The following is a 20,515-nucleotide window of genomic DNA, read 5'->3' as shown; positions in this document are numbered from 1 at the left end:
CACAGCCGCCCATTCAGTTCACGGCATGGCTGGGGGGAAGAGACTAGAGGTCCGCTGACTGGTGAGGATTGTGAGGTGGGAGGGGCTGGAGGGGACCCTATGTCCTGATTTCAGCATGGGTGTCACTGCTACGAGACACCACAAAGTCGGAGGCCCAGTGAGTAACACTACCTGTGATTATAGTTGCCATTAAAAGTCCCCACTACAGTTCTCAGATCAGCAGATGACCTTAATCAAGAGAGCCTAAGTTGGCTGATCAGAACTCCCCCCCCCCCATAGCACTACCACTCATCCCATTCCCCCCACCAAGGAGTAAGAGAAGGAATAAAAATAGAGAATACATGGAAGGGGGAGGAAAAGAGGGGGAGGAAGAAAGAAAAAAGGGAGTGAAAGAATAAGAGAAAAAACAAGAAAGACAGCTAGAGAGAGGGATGGGAGAAAAAATAAGAAATTAGGATAGCGAGAGATAAAAGGGAAAGAAAACAGAACAAAGAGAAAGAGTAGTACGTCCTAAAATGTACCATATGAGGTTTTAATACTGTACGAGTGGAGGGGACTCATGGAGCGCTAAATTTCCGTGTGTTAGGGGCGCAAATTACTTTTCTTGCCTTGGATGCTGACAACGCACGCTATGAAAATTTTACTGTTAGGGGTCTCCACAACTTTGGAAATTGTATCAAGGGGTCACCGCACTAAAAGGTTGAGAACCACTGGTCTAAACTGAGAAAGACATTTTTTTATATATATTTTTGGGGATATTTATTATAGCAAAAAGAAAAAAATATTGCATTTTTTTCAAAATATTTCAAAATTAAAACCGCAGAGGTGATCAAATACCATCAAAAGAAAGCTCTATTTGTGGGAAAAAGGATGTCAATTTTGTTTGGGTGCAACATCGCACGACCGCGCAATTGTCAGTTAAAGCGACGCAGTGCCGTATCGCAAAAAATGCCCCAGTCATTGGCCAGCCAAATCCTCCGGGGCTGAAGTGGTTAAAGTGCAAATCTAACCTATGGAAACTGTGATAGTTATTAAGGTTCCAGCAAGCGAAGAATAGTGTCAGGGTTGCTTGCTCAGTACATAGACATCCATATGCATCCGATACGGATGAATGTTTGCTGATCCATCTGGAACAAAAAAAAAATGCTCAGTGATCAGATCATAAACATGTGTCTGGCTGCCGTCTAATGTCCATCTTAACAAATTTGAAGATTTGAAGTTTTCTTCTTCATAGTAGTCACCAGGGCTTTTTTTCAGGGGGAACTTGGGGCAACTCAGTTCCACCACCTCTGGCTCAGACCCTTTGGTGCCTGCTCACCACAATCACTTGTAAACACAAAAGTCTGGTTTCTGTGTTTACAAGTGACAGCTCTGCACTTTGTGTGTAACCCCCTGAACTCTGCACTCTGTATGTAATGCAATCCTGGTATTTAATGCCCCTTTAAGACCCTTCTACTGTTTTTGAAATCTGAACGGGGTCGTGGTTGAGTTCCTGCACCTATTTTCTGAGAAAAAAAGCTCTGGTAGTCACAGATCTCTCCCTCTCATGAGAACCTGCAATTTGGTGATTGTACTATTTGAGAAAAAAGTGTTATGCCGCGTACACATGATCGGACATTCCGACAACAAAACCATGGATTTTTTTCCGACGGAATGTTGGCTCAAACTTGTCTTGCATACACACGGGCACACAAATGTTTTTGGAAATTCCGATCGCCAAGAACACAACACTTACAACACTACGACGAGCCGAGAAAATTTAAATTCAGCATGTGTTGAATTGATTCTGAGCATGCGTAGGATTTTCGTGCATCAGAATTGGCTACAGACGATCAGAATTTCCGACAATAACTTTTTTTGTCAGAAAAATTGAGAACCAGCTCTCAAACATTTGTTGTCGGAATTTCCGACAGCAAATGTCCGATGGAGCCTACACACGGTCAGAATATCCGACCAAAAGCTCACATGGAACATTTGTTGTCAGAAATTCCTATTGTGTGTACGCGGCATTAGTGTTGAGGAGGGTGTAAATGAAATGTCCTGAGATGTATGGAAAAGACGGCTTCAGATTCATGGGTCAGTAGAAAAGATCTCATAAAAACTTTCTTGCAAAAGAATAAAAAAAAAAACCTTTGTGGGCTTGGCACGTGGCATACATCAACATGATTTTACTGTAAAAGTTTATGGGACTTTCTGCACATTGCACAAAGTGTGGGGGGTTTTGTAAGTTTACTGAAGCAGCTTTTTTTGTCCAGAGCTCATAAAAAAATTCTGATCTCTAAAAAGACGCTCCGCTATGCCGACTGCGATAATGTTTAGCTTATTGCCTGATTTTATTCCCCCCCATTACATTCTGTTTTATTAAAAACAGTCTTAAGTGTGGTTTTCATTAATCGGTTACTATTTCAGTTTGTTTTATAAGAGGCATGCTGTGAAAATATGACCATTTTTAACTCACACAATGAAATCTCCACATTGCATTAAAAAAGACAGAGGGTTTTCATTGGCGTAGTGTGTATTTTGGAATACATGTACTGGCTATGTTATCACAGAACATATGTAGATGGACTACTTCGATGTTGTATTAACCAACCACTTCAGCCCCAGAGGATTTGGCTACCAAATGACTGTGCCACTTTTTGCGATTCGGCACTGCGTCGTTTTAACTGACAATTGCGCTGTCGTGCGACGTGACTCCCAAACAAAATTGACGTCCTTTTTGTCCCACAAATAGAGCTTTCTTTTGGTGGTATTTGATCACCTCTGCGGTTTTAATTTTTTGTGCTCTAAACCAAAATAGAGCGACAATTTTGAAAGAAATTCAATATTTTTTACTTGTTGCTATAATAAATATCCCCAAAAAGTATATTAAAATTAAGTTTAGGCTGATACATATTATTCTACATATTTTTGGTAAAAAAATCGCAATAAGCATTTATTGATTGGTTTGCGCAAAAGATATAGCGTCTACAAAATAGGGGATAGTTTTATGGCATTTTTATAAAAAAAAATTTTTTACTAGTAATGGCGGCGATCAGCGATTTTTATTATGACTGAGACATTATGGCGAACACATTGTATACTTTTGGTACCATTGTCATTTATACAGGGATCAGTGTTATAAAAATGCACTGATTACTGTGTAAATTACACTGGCAGGGAAGGGGTTAAGTGTGTCTTAGGGAGTGATTCTAACTGTGGGGGTGCTGGACTACCTGTGACACAACACTGTGAAACAACACTGTGACACAACACTGATCACTGCTCCCCATGACAGGGAGCAGACGATCAGTGTCCTATCACTAGGCAGAACGGGGAGATGCCTTTTTTACACTGGCCTCTCCCCATTCTGCAGCTCTGTGACACGATCGCGGGACACTGGTGGACATTGAGTCTGTGGCGCAAAATTCATATATATATATATATATATACGTTGCTTTGCACAGCCGTGCCATTCTGCCAACATATATGTGCGTGGCGCGGTCGGCAAGCGGTTAATAGAGTCGTTATAGTTTTTATATAGTTGCATTGTAAAGCCTCGTACACACGACCGAGAAACTCGACGGGCGAAACACATCGTTTTGCTCGTCGAGTTCCTTGTTAGGCTGTCGTGGATCTCGGCGAGCCAAATTTCTCCATTGCCGTCGACGAAAAAGAAGACATGCTTTCTTTTTGGCTCGACGAGATCCTCGACAGTTTCCTTGTCGAAAAATGTACACACGACCGGTTTCCTCAGCTAAAAAAAATAAACAGCAAGTTTCTGGCTGGTTTTTGCCGAGAAACTCGGTCGTGTGTACGAGGCCTTAGTTAAAGGCAGTGGCTGTACCACAGACATAGTCGTTTTCAAAGCTTGTTATTGGTTGGGAAGGTAGGACAGCCAGTGTGGTATCTCACAAACCCCGCTCCTTGCCTACGGTCTTCTCCAACAGATATGGTCAGGCAGTTCCTGCACTAACCACTATTTGTCTTATAATTATACTGGGTCAAGCTTCTGTTTTCTGCCAATGTGTCTCAATGGATATGTACCATGGTATAAGAATAGGGTGGCTGGGCTTCCTATTAGTGTTACATGAATGATGGTCACAATGGTCTACTTGTGATGTACATTATGTAGAGCTCCTGGGGTCTCTTTTAAAGTGGTTGTAAATCCATACATGGGAATGTTTGACCATTTTTCCAGAAGCGCATTTGTGAGGTCAGGCATTAATGTGGACGAGAAGGCCTGGCCTGACTCGCAGTCTTCGCTTTAATACATCCCAAAGGTGTTCTATCAGGTTGAGGTCAGGACTCTGCGCAGGCCAGTCAGGTTCCTCCACCCCAAACTCGCTCATCCATGTGAAGAAATAATTCCGGACAGCTGCGCATCCAAAAATCATTTTATTATAGCTTCATATGACAAGTGGTTGACAGATGGAGCAGGGGACAAAAAGGTAGACGAGGTTTGCGCAAATATCAGCGCTTAGTCATTACCTGCTAGTGCTGATATTTGCGCTCTACCTCTTTGTCCCCTGCTCCATCTGTCAACCACTTGTCATATGAAGCTTCAATAAAAGGATTTTTGGAAGAGCAGCCGTCCGGAATTATGCGAACTGGACTAGCACCTGACTAGTGTGTGGGGATTAACCAGAGACTCGCTCACCTGGAGCAGCTTTTCTTGTTTTGCTCATCCATGTGTTTATGGACCTTGCTGAGTGCACTGGTCCAAATCAATTGGTGGAGAGGTGATTGACATGTGGGGTTGTTTTATCAGGGGTTGGACTTGGCTCATTAGTTCCAGTGAAGGGAACTCTTAAGGGGTCAGCACACCAAGACATTTTGGACAATTTCATTCTCCCAACTTTGTGGGAACAGTTTGGGGATGGCCCCTTCCTGTTCCAACGTGACTGCACACCAGTGCACAAAGCAAGGTCCATATAGACATGGATGAGTGAGTTTTCGGTGGAGGAACTTGACTGGCCTGCACAGAGTCCTCACCTCACCTCGATAGAACCCCTTTGGGACAAAGTGGAAACTGCGAGAGAAAGGGTCCGTCTCTGCAGCATCTTGACAGGGGGCAAACATTTCTACTCAGGCTGTTGCTGCTTTCTTAAAAAAAAAAATGTTTCAAAGTTTTTAGCTGATTGAGCCTAAACATTTGATTGGGTTTTAACTTTCATCCTATATAGCTGACAAAATTGACTGACTTGGTATCTCTGCTTTGTTTCAGATACTGTGGAATCAGGACCAAGTAAGTGCCAAAGGTGAGTGTGGTGGATTGAAGTGGGATTATGTGGGGTGTTTATTTTTTATGTTATGTACAGGAGGACATAAGTAAGTAGTAAGCAATTAAAGTGTTACTAAACCCAGGACCCTGCATTCACTATATCTGATCTCCCACATCACACAGAACACGGAAATGCAATTATTTTAGTAAATATAAACTGCTAAATACCCTTTCTCATCAGCAGTATATAGCAGTCTTGTGACTTCTATCGGTGTCTAGTTAAAGAGGAAGTAAACCCTGATGGGTTTTACTTCCTCTTTGTTTCCCTGCAAAGGCAAAGCATAATGGGCTACTATGCATCAGATAGTAGCCCATTATGTTTCACTTACCTGAAAGCCCACTATGTTTCACTTACCTGAAAGCCCATTATGTTTCGCTGACCTGAAAGCCTGCGATGTCACTGCTGTCCCCTCTTCCACGAAGCGTCCATCTTCCGTCCGGGTATCGCGGCTCCGGAGCTGTGATTGGCCGGAGCCGAGATTGCGTTACTCCAACGGATGTGCGTGGGAGCCGCCAGGCATGGCAGATCTCCTTTAGAAACGGCAAGCGGGCCGTTTCTAAAGGAGATTGTGCCATGACTGCTGGCTCCCGCACGGATGTGCGAGCGACGTCTTGGTTCCGGCCCATCATGACGGCGGAGCCGCGATACCCGGAAGGAAGATGGATGTTTCTAAAGTGCGCATGTGCCTTCTCATTTGCAAATATTTCCTAAACCGTGGAGGTTTGGGAGATATTTCGAGCACCTACAGGTAAGCCTTAATCTAGGCTAACATGTAGGTAAAAGTGGTTGTAATGGGTTTACACCGACTTTAAAGCTTGTAGAAGGAGTTTTCATTCTCCTCTGACTGTCCTATGAGACTGCAGGATCCCTGAACCTCTGTCTGGACAGTGCGGGTTGGCGCTGCGCTGATCACATACACCCCCCCCCCCAAAAAAAAAGAAAGAAAACTCTCTAGCATTACACACCAAACTGAGCATGTACATAGTGCCCCCAAGGCTTTGTACTATTGGGAGATGGATTGGGGACTGTGGAAGAAGGGGGGGATCAAACAGCCTTTTAACACAATGTGCAGAATTAATTCCTTAGGTTCCACAGTGAGTATAACAAGCATACTTTACTGCATATACAGCCTGATTTTACTGTTGTGGGTTTAGTAACACTTTAAAGGGGTAAGCATCAAAGTGCCGGGACAGCTAGGTGGTCTTCCTTTGGACGTCTATGGATTCAACATATAGTGGGGGGGCTTTGAAATTGTAGATCATCTCTGCACTGAGTTCCTGGGTCTGCACACCAGCTGTGCCCACTTTGTTGGACTATTTATGTAATGAGTAGCATTAATCCACTGGATGTAGAGCTGGGTAGGGGGAACCCAAAACTCCCAGGTGGAAAGGAATAGAAGTACGTCAGAGAGATCTTCTGTAGTATCCAAGAGATATAACAAAGCAGAGAATGACTTAGCCCACTAGGCATATTTTCTGCCTAAAATACCATCTAGGCTGGACGGATCTTTTAAAGTATAACCTTTTTTCCAGGAAATAATCATTTTAAAACAACCCATTTAACAAAATTAAGATACTTGTTTAAATAGACGCACAGTCCTTGTGGAAAGTTTCAGTCTAATTTTTGTTTATTTTCGCTGAATGCGCCAGTATTATCTACCATCCAAAAACATACTGGGAGTTTTACTGGAAGGATGTTATGTTTGTATGACATGCACAATGGACTTTAGGTCATAATTTCCCTTGGAGCTGGAACCAATGTAAATGGTTCAGAATTATTTGTATTGTGCTGCAGAATATGGAGGCAAGTTATCATTATATACACTATTAGGTAGATTCAGGTAGAGTGGATTAAATTTAGGGCGGCGTAGCCTAGTATTTTTAGGCTACGCCGCCGTAAATTAGCTAGGCTAGTAGTGATTTGCAATCAACTTACCTGCTAATCTACGGCGGCGTAGCCTAAAACGAGCGGGCGTAAGGGCGCCTAATTCAAATTACTTGGAGGGGGGCGTGTTGTATGGAAATGAGGCTTGACCTCACGTTTTTTTCTACTGCGCATGCGTCGGGCGCCTACATTTCCCAGTGCGCATTGCGGCTAAGTACGCCGTACGGGCCTATTGATTTCGACGTGTACTTAAACGACGTAACTCCCGATTCGCGGACGACTTGCGCAAACGACGTAAAAAATTCGAACCTCGCGGCGGGAATGGCGACCATACTTTAACATTGTTATTCCACCTCATAGGTGGAATAACTTTAGGCCGCCTAAGGCCTTACGGAAACGACGTACTTCGACTGCGGCGGGCTCGCGTACGTTCAGGAATCGGCGTACACGCTCATTTACATATTCTACGCCGGCCGCTATGGAAGCGCCATCTAGCGGCCAGCTGAAAAATTGCAAGCTAAGATAGAACGGCGCAAGCCGTCCTATCTTAGCTTTGTTTAAGTGTATCTCTGTTTGAGCATACGCTTAAACAAACGCCGGCGTAGATTCAGAGTTAGGCCGGCTTATCTACTGATAAGCCGGCCTAACTCTTTCTGAATCTACCTATATATTACCAAAGTATTGGGACTCCTGCCTTTACACGCACATGAACTTTAATGGCATCCCAGTCTTAGTCCATAGGGTTCAATATTGAGTTAGCCCCCCCCCATTGCAGCTATAACAGCTTCAACTCTTCTGGGAAGGCTGTCCACAAGGTTTAGGAGTGTGTCTATGGGAATGTTTGACCATTCTTCCAGAAGCGCATTTGTGAGGTCAGGCACTGATGTTGGATGAGAAGGCCTGGCTAGCAGTTTCAGCTCTAATTCTATCGGGTTGAGGTCAGGACTCCGTGCAGGCCAGTCAAGTTTCTCTGAATTAGAGTGGAGACTGCAAGTCAGGCCTTCTCGTCCAACATCAGTGCCTGACCTCAAAAATGGGCTTCTGGAAGAATGGTCAAACATTCCCATAGACACACTCCAAAACCTTGTGGACGGCCTTCCCAGAAGAGTTGAAGCTGTTTAGCAAAGGGGGGGCCAACTCAATATTGAACCCTATGGACTAAGACTGGGATGCCATTAAAGTGCGTGTAAAGGCAGGTGTCCCAGTACTTTTGGTAATTCTGGGCCAGATTCACGTAGCCCGGGCGCAGCGTAACGTAACCGATTTAGGTTACACCGCCGCAAATTTTCTGTCTAAGTGCCCGATCCACAAAGCACTTACCTGGAAATTTGCGGCGGTGTATCCTAAATCCGTCCGGCGCAATGGGGCGGGTACCATTTAAATTAGGCGCGCTCCCGTACTGCGCATGCTCCCGACGCAAATTTCCCGACGTGCTTTGCGCAAAATTACGACGCGCCAACGTTTTGTGAATCGCGACATGAAAAAAAGACTTGCGCCGGGGAAAAAAAAAAAATTCTAAAGCGACGCGGGAAAGACGGGTATACTTTTACATTGTGTAGTAAGTTTACACTTTGTAAAGGGTGCCCTATCTTTGCGACGGCAAACTAACACTTGCGGTGACGTAACGACGGGAAAAAGTTTCGTGGATCGCCGTAACTGCTAATTTGCATACCCAACGCTGGTTTACAACGCGAACTCCCCCCAGCGGCGGCCGCGGTACTGCATCCTAAGATCCGACAGTGTAAAACTATTACACCTGTCGGATCTTAGGGATATCTATGCGTAACTGATTCTATGAATCAGTCGCATAGATAGAAACAGGGATACGACGGCGTATCAGCAGATACGCCGTCGTATCCCTTTTGTGAATCTGGCCCATAGTGTATATATGTATGTGTGTATGTGTGTGTGTATATATATATATATATATATATATATATATATATATATACAGTATATATATATATATATATATATATATATATATATACACACACATATATATATATATATATATATATATATATATATATATACAAATGTGTGCTCACTAATTTTACTAAAAGGTCTGCTTTCGCTTCAAGTATGCATCGTAAAATCTAGAGCTGACTTCTGCAGTTCTTTTTTCCACCACTAGATGTCCTTATTCTGCTGAGTTGAACAGTGCCATCAATCAACCCACTTTTTATGGGTTTAGTAATATACTAAATATGGGTTTAGAATATTACTGCACAATGCTCACATGATAAAATGCAAGAGCTTTTCAATGCAGAAGTAATGCTTACCTTATGTAATGTAAAGATATAAATGTATATTGTATATATTTTTTCATGTGGTGTAGGGGGGGCATGATTTAAAAAAGCATTTTAAATTTGCTTTAAAGTGGATGTAAACCCTCCATACACCCAGTTAAGTAAACAGCCTCAGATGATACACAGAGATTAACCAAATCTCCCTACATAGGTTTTACATGTACTGTATTTATTGGCGTATAACACTCACTTTTTTGCCCTAAAAATAGAGGGTAAACTGTGCCTGCGTATTATACGCAGGGGGCTGTGGAAAGTTTTTTCCCCGAAACTTTCCTCTTTAAGTTAGGGTGCGTGTTATACACCTGTGCGTGTTATACGCCGATAAATACGGTATATCTTCTGTCTTCACATTTATATACTGTTTAGAAAGTTCAGATCGTGTTAGGAAAATTTCTCTTCCTGTTTAACACAGAGTGTGATGTCTGGGCATACAGCCAAGATAGCTAACATTGCTGATTGGAGGAAAGGCACACTCCCCCTCTCTTCATAGGCAGAGACTCTCAGAGGTGTATTGTAATAGGACCCGCTCCCTGCTGCTTTTGTCTAAAGTGTCCGAGAATTTGTCAGGAGTTATCAGGCTGATAACAGAGGAACTGGTCAGGAAAGAGCTATGGGACTTCAATTGAAGAGAGATGACAAAATACTCCAGATATATGTGCCCAGCTCAAATTTCATGAATCGGGTTTACATCCACTTTAAGCCCTGCTTGTGACCATCTTGTCGATCTTTGGCTTCCGATTTACCATAAATTTTCTGACACAATTGTGTTTCTTTCACTTAATCTAGTGCAGTTAACAGAAGAGGAGCCAGCAAGGATGAGACCTACTGGCGAGAAATCAACGCAGCGATGGCTCTTACAAACCTCGCACAAGGAAAGGACAAGCTTCTGGGGACAACCAGCTGCATTATCCAGAAATCCTCACACATATCAGAAGTCAAGACTGTCAAAGTGCCACTAATTCAGCAATATCAATGACTCTGGCTTTGTCTGCACACCAAGAACTGATACTCTGGGCTGGTCACTGCTACAAGCATGTTTTGCCTTAGAACTGTAATGGACTGTTCTGACCAGCCGTACAAGACTTGGGAAGCGAGATCTAATGGACATGTAAATTTTATTGTCTTACTTAAAAAAAAGAAAAAAAAATCCAAATACTAACTTATTTTATGCCATAAATATTCTGCTTTGAAGTAAAATTGTTTGCCTTGCTATTACCATATGTGCCTTGCAGAAATAAGCTAGAACGTGGGCATAATGTAACATATTTATGCCTTAAATTATGAATGCCATAATGCTTCGTCTTCTTGTATTTAATCTTGGACTTCTTGCCGTCAGGTTAAAGTAAAAACTACCTGAATGCAAAGTGAATTATCTTCATTTGTTGCCCAAAAATGGGAAAGGTGCACAGCATTGTTTTTATAGAGCCTGGGGTGTATAAATGACCAGCATTAAACTACAAAGCACTTGAACATGGACTGAAGTTGATAAAATAGCTTTATTCCAGAAGCCTTTCTTAATGAATCAGGAAAATATAATAAAACCAAAAGAAGTTTGTTACATTTTGAACTTTTATATTGTTGGTGTTTTATACTTAGGAACAAAACCACAACCATACCGGTAAGCATGGCTGCTGTGTACATAGCCTGGTACAGGATCTGTTCCAAACTTACCCCATGTAGGTGTGATCCAAGAAAGTTCTTGTTTTTCTTTTTTTATATGGAGATACACAGCGTGATGCTTGTTAATACCCTGTGAACAAAATAAGTGTACAATGATATCACAACATACTAAAAAGTAGACATGTGCACTGCCAAAAAATGTGTTCGTTTTCGTTTCATTTGTGTTTTTGTTTTTTCATTTTTCGGAAAAATTTGTTATGATCGCAATTCGTAAATTCGTACATTCGTAAATTCGTACATTTGTATATTCGTACATTCGGAAATTTGTACATTCGGAAATTCGTACATTCGGAAATTTGTACATTAGGGAAATTCGTACATTCGTTATTTTGAAAAATAATTTGTAACTTCGGATAAATTTGTATTCGTTACATTTACTAACAGTAACATTTTAAAGGAAATTCCAATGCCTATAATTTAATAGTTAGTAATAGTTAAATTAATTATTATTTCAGATTTCTGAAATATAGGTATTCTGCAATTCCAATAGCTAGAATTTAATAGTTAGTAATATTTCAGATTTCTGAAAAGATTTTACTAATTTACGAAATTACAAATTTATAAATTTACGAATGTACGAATTTAAGCATTTACGAATGTACGAATTTAAGGATTTACGAATGTACGAATTTAAGCATTTACGAATGTATGAATTTACGAATGTGTGAATATACAAATGTACGAATTTACGAATTTTCAAATATTCGTTAAACGGGTTTTCGTTAATTTGAATATTTCCGAATTAACGAATTTGTAGAAATTCATTAAAAACCAAATTCGGAACGAAACGAATTGCATATGTCTACAAAAAAGTGCATAAGTACTGGTCCGATATCTGCAGAGGAAGGGCCTCCCCCTATGTCTCCGCAAGTTATAGATGTTCACTTGTGAAATGGATGGCATCTGCCTAATAAAACTCTACCTTCAACCGCTGGATGCTTGCTTTCAGAGTAAAGTTGACTAATTGCACAATCATTGTACAATCTCATTAACAGCAATCAACAAATATGCAGTTTGTGGGTCTTCTTAACCTCATGCTGATTGCCAGCAGTTCATTTACTGTTACCGGACGTCAACCCCAGGTAACGCAACATACCAGTACATCGCAGTGAACTGCGGGAAATTACCAGGAAGGTTTAGAGGTGTGTGCGCGCCCTCTGTTGATTGTATTGATGTAGTATTTTGATGATAGTTAAATAATTATTAGTATGATGACGATGAGTAATTTCCCGCAGCAACCTGATTCTTCCAGAGAGATGCACTTTATTGACTAACAACACAGAACAAAGTCCATAAGATACTTGCAACAGATGATAACATCTAATAAATATGACAAAGAATAAGTAGCCTTCAGAGTCCCATTTTTCCCAAACCTGTGCCTTCATCTTCATGGAGAAAGACTAGACTGACTGCCAGTTTATACCCCCCATACACCGAAGGGCTGAGCAATTCAATCGGCCGTTTCCATTAGGCCTTTGACTGCTTCTGTCTTTCAGACTGACAGGTAATGACCCCTAGCCCTAAACAGCTGCAGTCATAAACTGCTTTAATTTGCAATCTTGTATATTTACATTAACATAGCACAGAGTCATTATTTCCCCTTTGATATGTAGAGAAAATTTTGTTTAGTCACTATCCCCTTAGATCAACACATTCTCTTTGAAATGCATAATTAGATTAACAGATACCAATGTGGCCCTGCACAATATTAACACCCTTTTGCCTGGAATGTTTGTATGTGATACACATACACTGTGCAATACATATAACACAATATATAAAATACATACGCATATATATTAATATTACAACATTGATCTGTGCTGTGATTGAACACAACACAAGTTTGTCAGCAGGTTACAGCCAATCATTTAGGCTGTATAACTGCTGATTGGCTGTGGCCAATCACAGCACAGAGATCTGTGTGTTTTTGAACACAGGCTCTGGCTGGATTTCTCCCTGCTATCAGTTATTTTTCAGAACTGAAAGCAAGGAGAGACCCAGCCAGATCTGTAAGTAAAAGCAGCACACACACACACACACACACACTTGTTAAGCACACAGTTAACCCCATTGATTGCCATCCTACTTACTCCTGTTACCTAGCCAGTGTCATTAGTACAGTGTACAGTATTGTCACTGTATTAGTGTCACTAGTGACTTTAGTGTCAGTTGGTCAGTTAGTGTCCCTTCTAGACAGTGTCAGTTGGTACCAGATTTCCAGCCACACTATCACAGTCACACTGTAAGTTGCTGATCACCGCCTCTACTAGTATAGTATCTGTATGGATCGGTATCTTGATAACGATCAGAACTATACTAATGTCCCCAATAGTATAGTGTCTAATGCAGTGTTAGCATGATCAACCCCCGATCACTGCCAGCACTTGTGACATAGTAGAATACATGTTGGCCTAAATGTATGAAGCCATTTTATTGGATATGTTTTATAACAGAAAGTAGAATATATATATTTTTTTCAAAATGTCAGTCTTTTTTAATTTATATATATATATATATATTCATTTATTTAAAAAAAAACATCAAATACCACCAAAAGAAAGCTCTTTTTGTGTGATTTTTTTAAATAAAAATGTCATTTGCGCACAGTGTTGCATGACTGAGCAATTGCCAGTTAAAGTATAGCAAAAAATGTCCTGGTCAGGAAGGGGGGAAAACCTTCTGGAGAGCAAATCCATGTTATTCTTTTTTTAATCTATGCAAAGACTGTTTTTGTTTTTTCCATATTAGCCTATATTTTGTCAAATCTACAATGTATGTTACCTTTTCTAAATGTTTTTTTTTTAATATTTTAAATAATTGCACTCAGTAAAAATTAATCAAATACTTAACTGTTCAGATACAAATATAAAAATAGTGAAAGTAATAAGAAAGGGGAGGCTGCACTCACTTGTACTCGAATACAAGGAAATGTTTTATATAAAAAATAAAAAAAATACCAAATAAACAACAATATGTTTTAAGTTAGCATCGCAATAAACACTAAATCCAATATGGTGAGCAATATTACATAGTTATTGAACAAAAAGTCCAATCAACATGTGTCCACTGCAAGACTTCTTGGGCAAATCAACTCTTCAAATGGGCGAAATCCAGTGCATCACCGCCATGGATTAAAAGCTTTTTGCCAGATATATATGACCCCTTCCCTGGCAGTTTTTTTACTTGACTATTTCATTTTGCTAATTTTTTGGGATCTAGTGTTTAATATGATGCTGGCTTAAAGGCATATGGTTGTTTTTTGGGGATTGATATTATTTATTTTTCCATTAAATTCTTTTTTTTAACATTGGACTATGGCAGCCAAGTGGCAGAGTCAGGGTGACTTTTTTTATATGCTGCTGTTAGGGGTATAGTTCTTTTCATACAGCACATGAGGACAGTGACGAGTGCATTGGTTCATTCAAAATTGCAGATTTCTAATGAATCAGGCAAATCCAGTTTAGGATTATAACATCAAATGGAAGAGGGGGGCTTTCTTACGATGCCCTATGCCTACTTTACCTAAGTATAACTTAAAGTGGGAGTAAACTCCCATGGTTGGCATTTACCTATAGGTAAGATTATAGTAAGGCTTACCTATAGGTACTGTAAATAACGTTACCAGTGCATGTGCTCTGAAGAAACGGCATGCCCGTGCCGTTCCTTCAGAGTCCTGTGCCATGATTAGAGGCTCCCATGCACATGCACGGGAGTAACATGGCCGGAAGACACAAACCTGGAAGGAAGACCGGGTGAAGATGGAAGTCCTGTCAGGGGTGACAGTGCATCGCTGGAGGGCTTCATTTTAAGGTAAGTTTCACATAATTTGCTAGTATGCGATTCATACTAGCGCACTATAAATTTACCTTGCAGCTTTAAAAAAAAAAAGCATGGCGGTTTACTACCATTTTAATCTTAAATATATTGACTAGAGGTGTGTTTGTGGCTCCCCAAGTGAACTAGCATGAAGCAAAGTGGTCCTCTTACTACTTTACTATATGCTAGGCAGACTGCAAATATACCTCTACTGCCACTGAAGAGGCATGGCACCAAGTCACCCTCATCATGCCACCTTCTATATAATTGTATAAATCCCCATACATCTCAGACATCTTAGTCCTGAACAGCCTGTTAATATTACTACAAGGAAAGATTCACATTGACTACAAAGTCATTATATAACAAACTGGATGAAAGGTGATCTACAATGAAAATAAATTGTGGAGCTGTTTATTTGTATTCTCTACACATAATCAAAATGTTCTGAGACAGAATACAAATCTTTTCCAACATATAACAAGTTGTTTACTGAACTGGATCAGGGCATGATCCCTTCTACATGATCCAGAATGTGTTCTGTACAAAAGTCATCGTCTGCCAGATCGCCAGCTGCTACAGTAACTGAGAATTGGTGATTTTCACATCTTGATGAGCTTTTTACTTTTCTTTCTCCACTGAAAACGGACATCTGCCTTTTGGCTATGAAGCACATATTTATCGTCCTATCCCCCTAATGTGGAAATCAAACATTTTGGTAAAATAAAATTGCTCAGAATGTTATACAGTATATAAAAAAATCAATACATTTTCTGATGTACCTCTTCCGGAGTGTTTCTACTTAACAATGTATATTGGGGTATATTACAAGGTTACATTTAGACAACATAGACAGGTAACCCATCACTGGGGTTGATTTACTAAAACTGGAGAGTACAAAATGTGGTGCAGCTGTGAATGTTAGCCAATGAGCTTCTAACTTCAGCTTGTTCAATTAAGCTTTGACAATAAAACCTGGAAGCTGATTGGTTTCTATGCAGAGCTGCGACAGATTTTGCACTCGCCAGTTTTAGTAAATCAATCCCATTGAATCTTCTGTTTATGTGTTAATCTGTGTCACGTTTCCTTTCTACCTGACTGGCTGCTTTATAAAAGAAGTCTCTGGCACTACATTGAAGATTCTGTGCATGTGTGTCTTGCTATCAAATTGTCAGGTAGAACCTTCTTCCCTAGGTCTGTCAGAAGGAATTGTATTAGTAAGGGTAACAGACATGGGTGGGCTGCATGACACTAGACTGATTCACAGAGGTTAACACAAGGCTAATGATCTTTTTTTATGACATACAACTGTAATATTCATATCCTATTGGATTTATTTTAAAATAGGTATCCATATTCTGGTGTGTTCGCTTTGTGAATTAAGCCTAATTTTTTATATTATGAAATGCAAAATGACAAGTCATTGTCAACTCCTGGCAACTACATGGATTGTTTTCCTCCAGAATGAGCAATCTTCTGTTTGGGTCTTAATTTTTTGCAACTACGGCCTAGATTCACGTAGAATCGCGTATCTTTGTGCGGGCGTAACGTATCCTATTTACGTTACGCCTCCGCAACTTTGACAGGCAAGTGCCGTATTCTCAAACCAAAGTTGCGGCGGCGTAGCGTAAATAGGCCGGCGTAAGCCCGCCTAATTCAAATGTGGTAGATGTGGGCGTGTGTTATGTAAATTTAATGTGACCCCACGTAAATTACGCTTTTTACGAACGGCGCATGCGCCGTCCCTGAAAGTATCCCAGTGCGCATGCTCCAAATTAACCCGCAAGAAGCCAATGCTTTCGACGTGAACGTAAATGACGCCCAGCCCTATTCGCGAACGACCTACGCAAACGACGTAAAATTTTCAAAATTTGACGCGGGAACGACGTCCATACTTAACATTGGTACGTCTCATCTACGCCTCATATAGCAGGGGTAACTTTACGCCGGGAAAAGCCTAACGTAAACGGCGTATCTGTACTGTGTCGGACGGGCGTACGTTCGTGAATTGGCGTATCTAGCTGATTTACATATTCTAGGTGTAAATCAGCGTTCACGCCCCTAGCGTCCAGCGTAAATATGCAGTTAAGATACGACGGCGTAAGAGACTTACGCCGGTCGGATCTAACACAAATCTATGCGTAACTGATTCTAAGAATCAGGCGCATAGATACGACGGCTCGGACTTAGAGTTGCGGCGGCGTATCTGGAGTTACGCCGGCGTAACTCGTACGTGAATCCGGGCCTACATGTTCATTAATTCTTTGATCATGTCCGTACACTTTATTGTTGGTTGCCCTCTTCTTATTTCTTCAATCTTTCCAAGCTTAAGTGTCTTTTCCAGTAAGTCGGTTCTTCTCACAATTTAGTGCAAAATAAAAAAAAAGCCTCAGCCTAGTCATCTGTACTTATAATGAAAGGTTAGGCTAAATTTGTTGAAGGATCCATTTGCGTGTTTTCTTTATTGTCCATATTAAACAAGACACCATTTTTAGGTGCCAATAACTAAGGTCACAACATCTGATTAAAATCAATCAATGTATTCATATATTGTATATTAAAAAAACAGAAAAATATTTCAAAACATTGGATCATTTCATGTTTGATATCTCCATTGTGAATTGTTTACAATTGCTTGTCATGGTGTAGCAATCCTGACATGTTTCACCATTTAATAGGCTTCTTCAAAGAGATATATGCTACCACAGCTGGAGAAATAAATCAGATACATGGATACATGTATATACAGTTGAGATTGGAATATGACAGATGTGCATCAAGGATAACACCAAATAAATGATATATCCATCAATATCAATAATAATATAAAAATGTGTACATCAATATTCATATTATTGATATTGATGGATATATAATTTACTTGGTGTTATCCTTGATGTACATCAATCATATTTCATTCTCAACTGTATGTACATTTATCCATGTATCTGATTCATTTGTCCAGGCTTGGTTGCATATATCTCCTGAAGAAGCCTATTAAATGGCAAAACATGTTGGGATTGCTACACCATGACAAGCAATTGTAACCTATTCACAATGTGGATATCAAAAATGAAATGATCCAATGTTTTTAAATATTTTTCTATTTTCTCTATCTGTTTTAATATACAATATATGAATATTTTTTTTGTATCAAATGTTGTGACCTAAATCTTTGGCACCTAAAGAAATCACAGCTCTCAGCACTTTCTTGTATCTTGATTAATACCGATTAGGATGCAGTGCCAATGAGATCTCCTCTGATCAATCTATCATGTGCACTTTATTGTCCATAGCAGTGGTCATCAACCCTGTCCTCAGGGCCAACTAACAGGCCAGGTTTTATATATTGCCTTGGGGAGATGCAGACTAGAATACTGCAATCACTAAGCAGTAAATAATATCACCTGTGATGTATATCAGTTATCTTGCAAACCTGGCCTGTTAGTGGGGACAGGGTTGATGACCACTGGTCCATAGTATTCATATAATTCTTTACTAACATCAATGTCACTGTATGCTAACTTATACTGGACATAGTTATGTGACATTACTAGATTCATATGTTTGGCCTACAACATTTTATATCACCATGTATTAGATAAAAGCACAATATAATACAATATAATAGGCAGCGCTAAATAAAAAAGTATTAAAAAATAAGTGCAATTGTGGTATATATAAGCGTCCAATGATATATGAAAGGAATCAAAGCACAGTCCTGTGATCAAAAACACAAGAGAAAATGGTCCCAGCTATATAAAACCAAATTCAGTCCATATTTTGTGGTAATCTGCCACCAACACCACTACTCGTGAAAAGTGTGGGGGGAATACAAGACTACCCCTGTTGAAATTTCTCTTACCAAAAGGATCTGAATTAGAAGCCTCAAATAAATCTGGTGCTAATAGATCGATGGAACTTTCATCTTTCGGACGCTGAGGGGGAGGATACTCTCAACGCGGAGGGAAAGGAATAATGGCAACAATAGCGTAATTCCATTTGACTTTTAATTATAAAACCAATTCCCCTATTAAAATTGCACTTACAATGTTTAAACTGTAATCAAGCAATACATCAAAGTTAAGGTAGGAGCTAGGTAGGAGACGCCGCTCTAGTATCTCACCGCCCTGGACGTGGTTGGATGTTAACTTCGATGTATTGCCTGATTTCAGTTTAAACATTGTAAGTGCAATTTTAATAGGGGGATTGGTTTTATAATAAAAAGTTAAACGGAATTACGCTATTGTTGCCATTATTCCTTTCCCTCCGCATGAGAGTATTAGCTTGAGATCCCCCCTTAGCGTCCGAGAGATGAAAGTTCCACCGATCTATTAGCACCAGATTTATTTGAGGCTACTAATTTAGATCCTTTTGGTAAGCGCAATTTCAACAGGGGAGGTCTTGTATTCCCCCCCGTACTTTTCACGAGTAGTGGTGTTGGTGGCAGATTACTGCAAATAATGGACTGAATTTGGTTTTATACAGCTGGGACCATTTTCTCTTGTGTTTTTGATCACAGGACTGTGCTTTGATTCCTTTCATATATCATTGGACATTTATATATATCACAATTACACTTATTTTCAAATACTTTTTTATTTAGCGCTGCCTATTATATTGTATTATGTTGTGTTTTTACCTGTCTAAGCGATAGGGTATGGTAGCGGCTTTAGCCGGCATTGCCATTTATCTTTTTGTTGGAGGGAGGTGCATTCTAGTTCCACCCTCTGACTGTATTGTTCACCTCATCTACATTGCTGCTATATGGGCTTAGCCGTAGCAAGGGCCATCGATTTTTTTTAAATCACTATACATAATATGTAATTCTGTTTTCAAATATGGAACTACTGGATCGATGGCTCATATATCCAACCAAAATTCGTATTTACCACTAAATTTAACACCTATCGTCAGTGGTAAAAGTGGTTGACTTATTTTTGGAGATGCAGATTCAAGACTGTCATCCGTATCCTTCCTGTTTCATGAGTTATTTAGACCTGGAGTAAGCAAGCAAGTAAAAATGTCGGGACACCTTATATGCACAGACCATGTCAGTAGATCAGTAAATAGTAGATAAGCAGAGCGGCTCTGAAGGCAGCACCTAAAGAACTAGTCAGCTATGGTAGGTCCCATGTTTTTATGTTGCTGATAGATCTAATCTAACCAGGGAGCAAAAACTTTTGTTAAATACCATTTTAATATGTAGTAGACCCTTTTTTTTCCTTCTTTTTAAACTCATGTTTAACTTTATTCACATGAAATGTATGCTAGCATGTATAATTCATTGAATCCAGACATAAGATTACCTTCCAGCCAGGGGCCCCACACAGCAGTGTTGTTCTTAAGGAAGGCTTCATGATATTGCATATATTTCAGTAATGTTTTTATATCGCCTGGCTTCCCCAAAACCTTTGTAGTCACTGCAGCTGTGATATTATGTATAAGGTTACTCCATTTCTTCTGTAAAGAGGAAGAGACTCAGTCACAAAGCAAATGCATATGCATTATTATACACATTATTTAAAGGGGTTGTAAAGGTTTTTATTTTCTAAA

The 20,515-nt window shown here is 40.0% G+C and overlaps 1 protein-coding gene across 3 annotated transcripts in view; it reads left to right on the top strand.

Moving 5' to 3' along the window:
* Positions 1 to 11,027, top strand: part of MKX (mohawk homeobox) — a 176,608-nt gene extending 165,581 nt beyond the window's left edge. For 2 of the 3 annotated variants that reach the window (XM_040352584.1, XM_040352583.1), the window contains exons 6-7: positions 5,207 to 5,240; positions 10,247 to 11,027. In XM_040352584.1, the coding sequence (XP_040208518.1) occupies positions 5,207 to 5,240; positions 10,247 to 10,436 (224 nt within the window). In that variant the 3' untranslated portion in view covers positions 10,437 to 11,027. The remainder of the gene's footprint in view (positions 1 to 5,206; positions 5,241 to 10,246) is intronic. The other variant, XM_040352585.1, reaches the window with a different exon arrangement.
* The last annotated feature ends 9,488 nt before the right edge of the window (positions 11,028 to 20,515 follow it).

Source organism: Rana temporaria, chromosome 5, assembly GCF_905171775.1.
Source record: "Rana temporaria chromosome 5, aRanTem1.1, whole genome shotgun sequence".
Lineage (NCBI taxonomy): Eukaryota > Metazoa > Chordata > Amphibia > Anura > Ranidae > Rana > Rana temporaria.
Note: the sequence above shows the minus strand (reverse complement) of the source record. Positions and strands in the feature narration are given on the sequence as shown.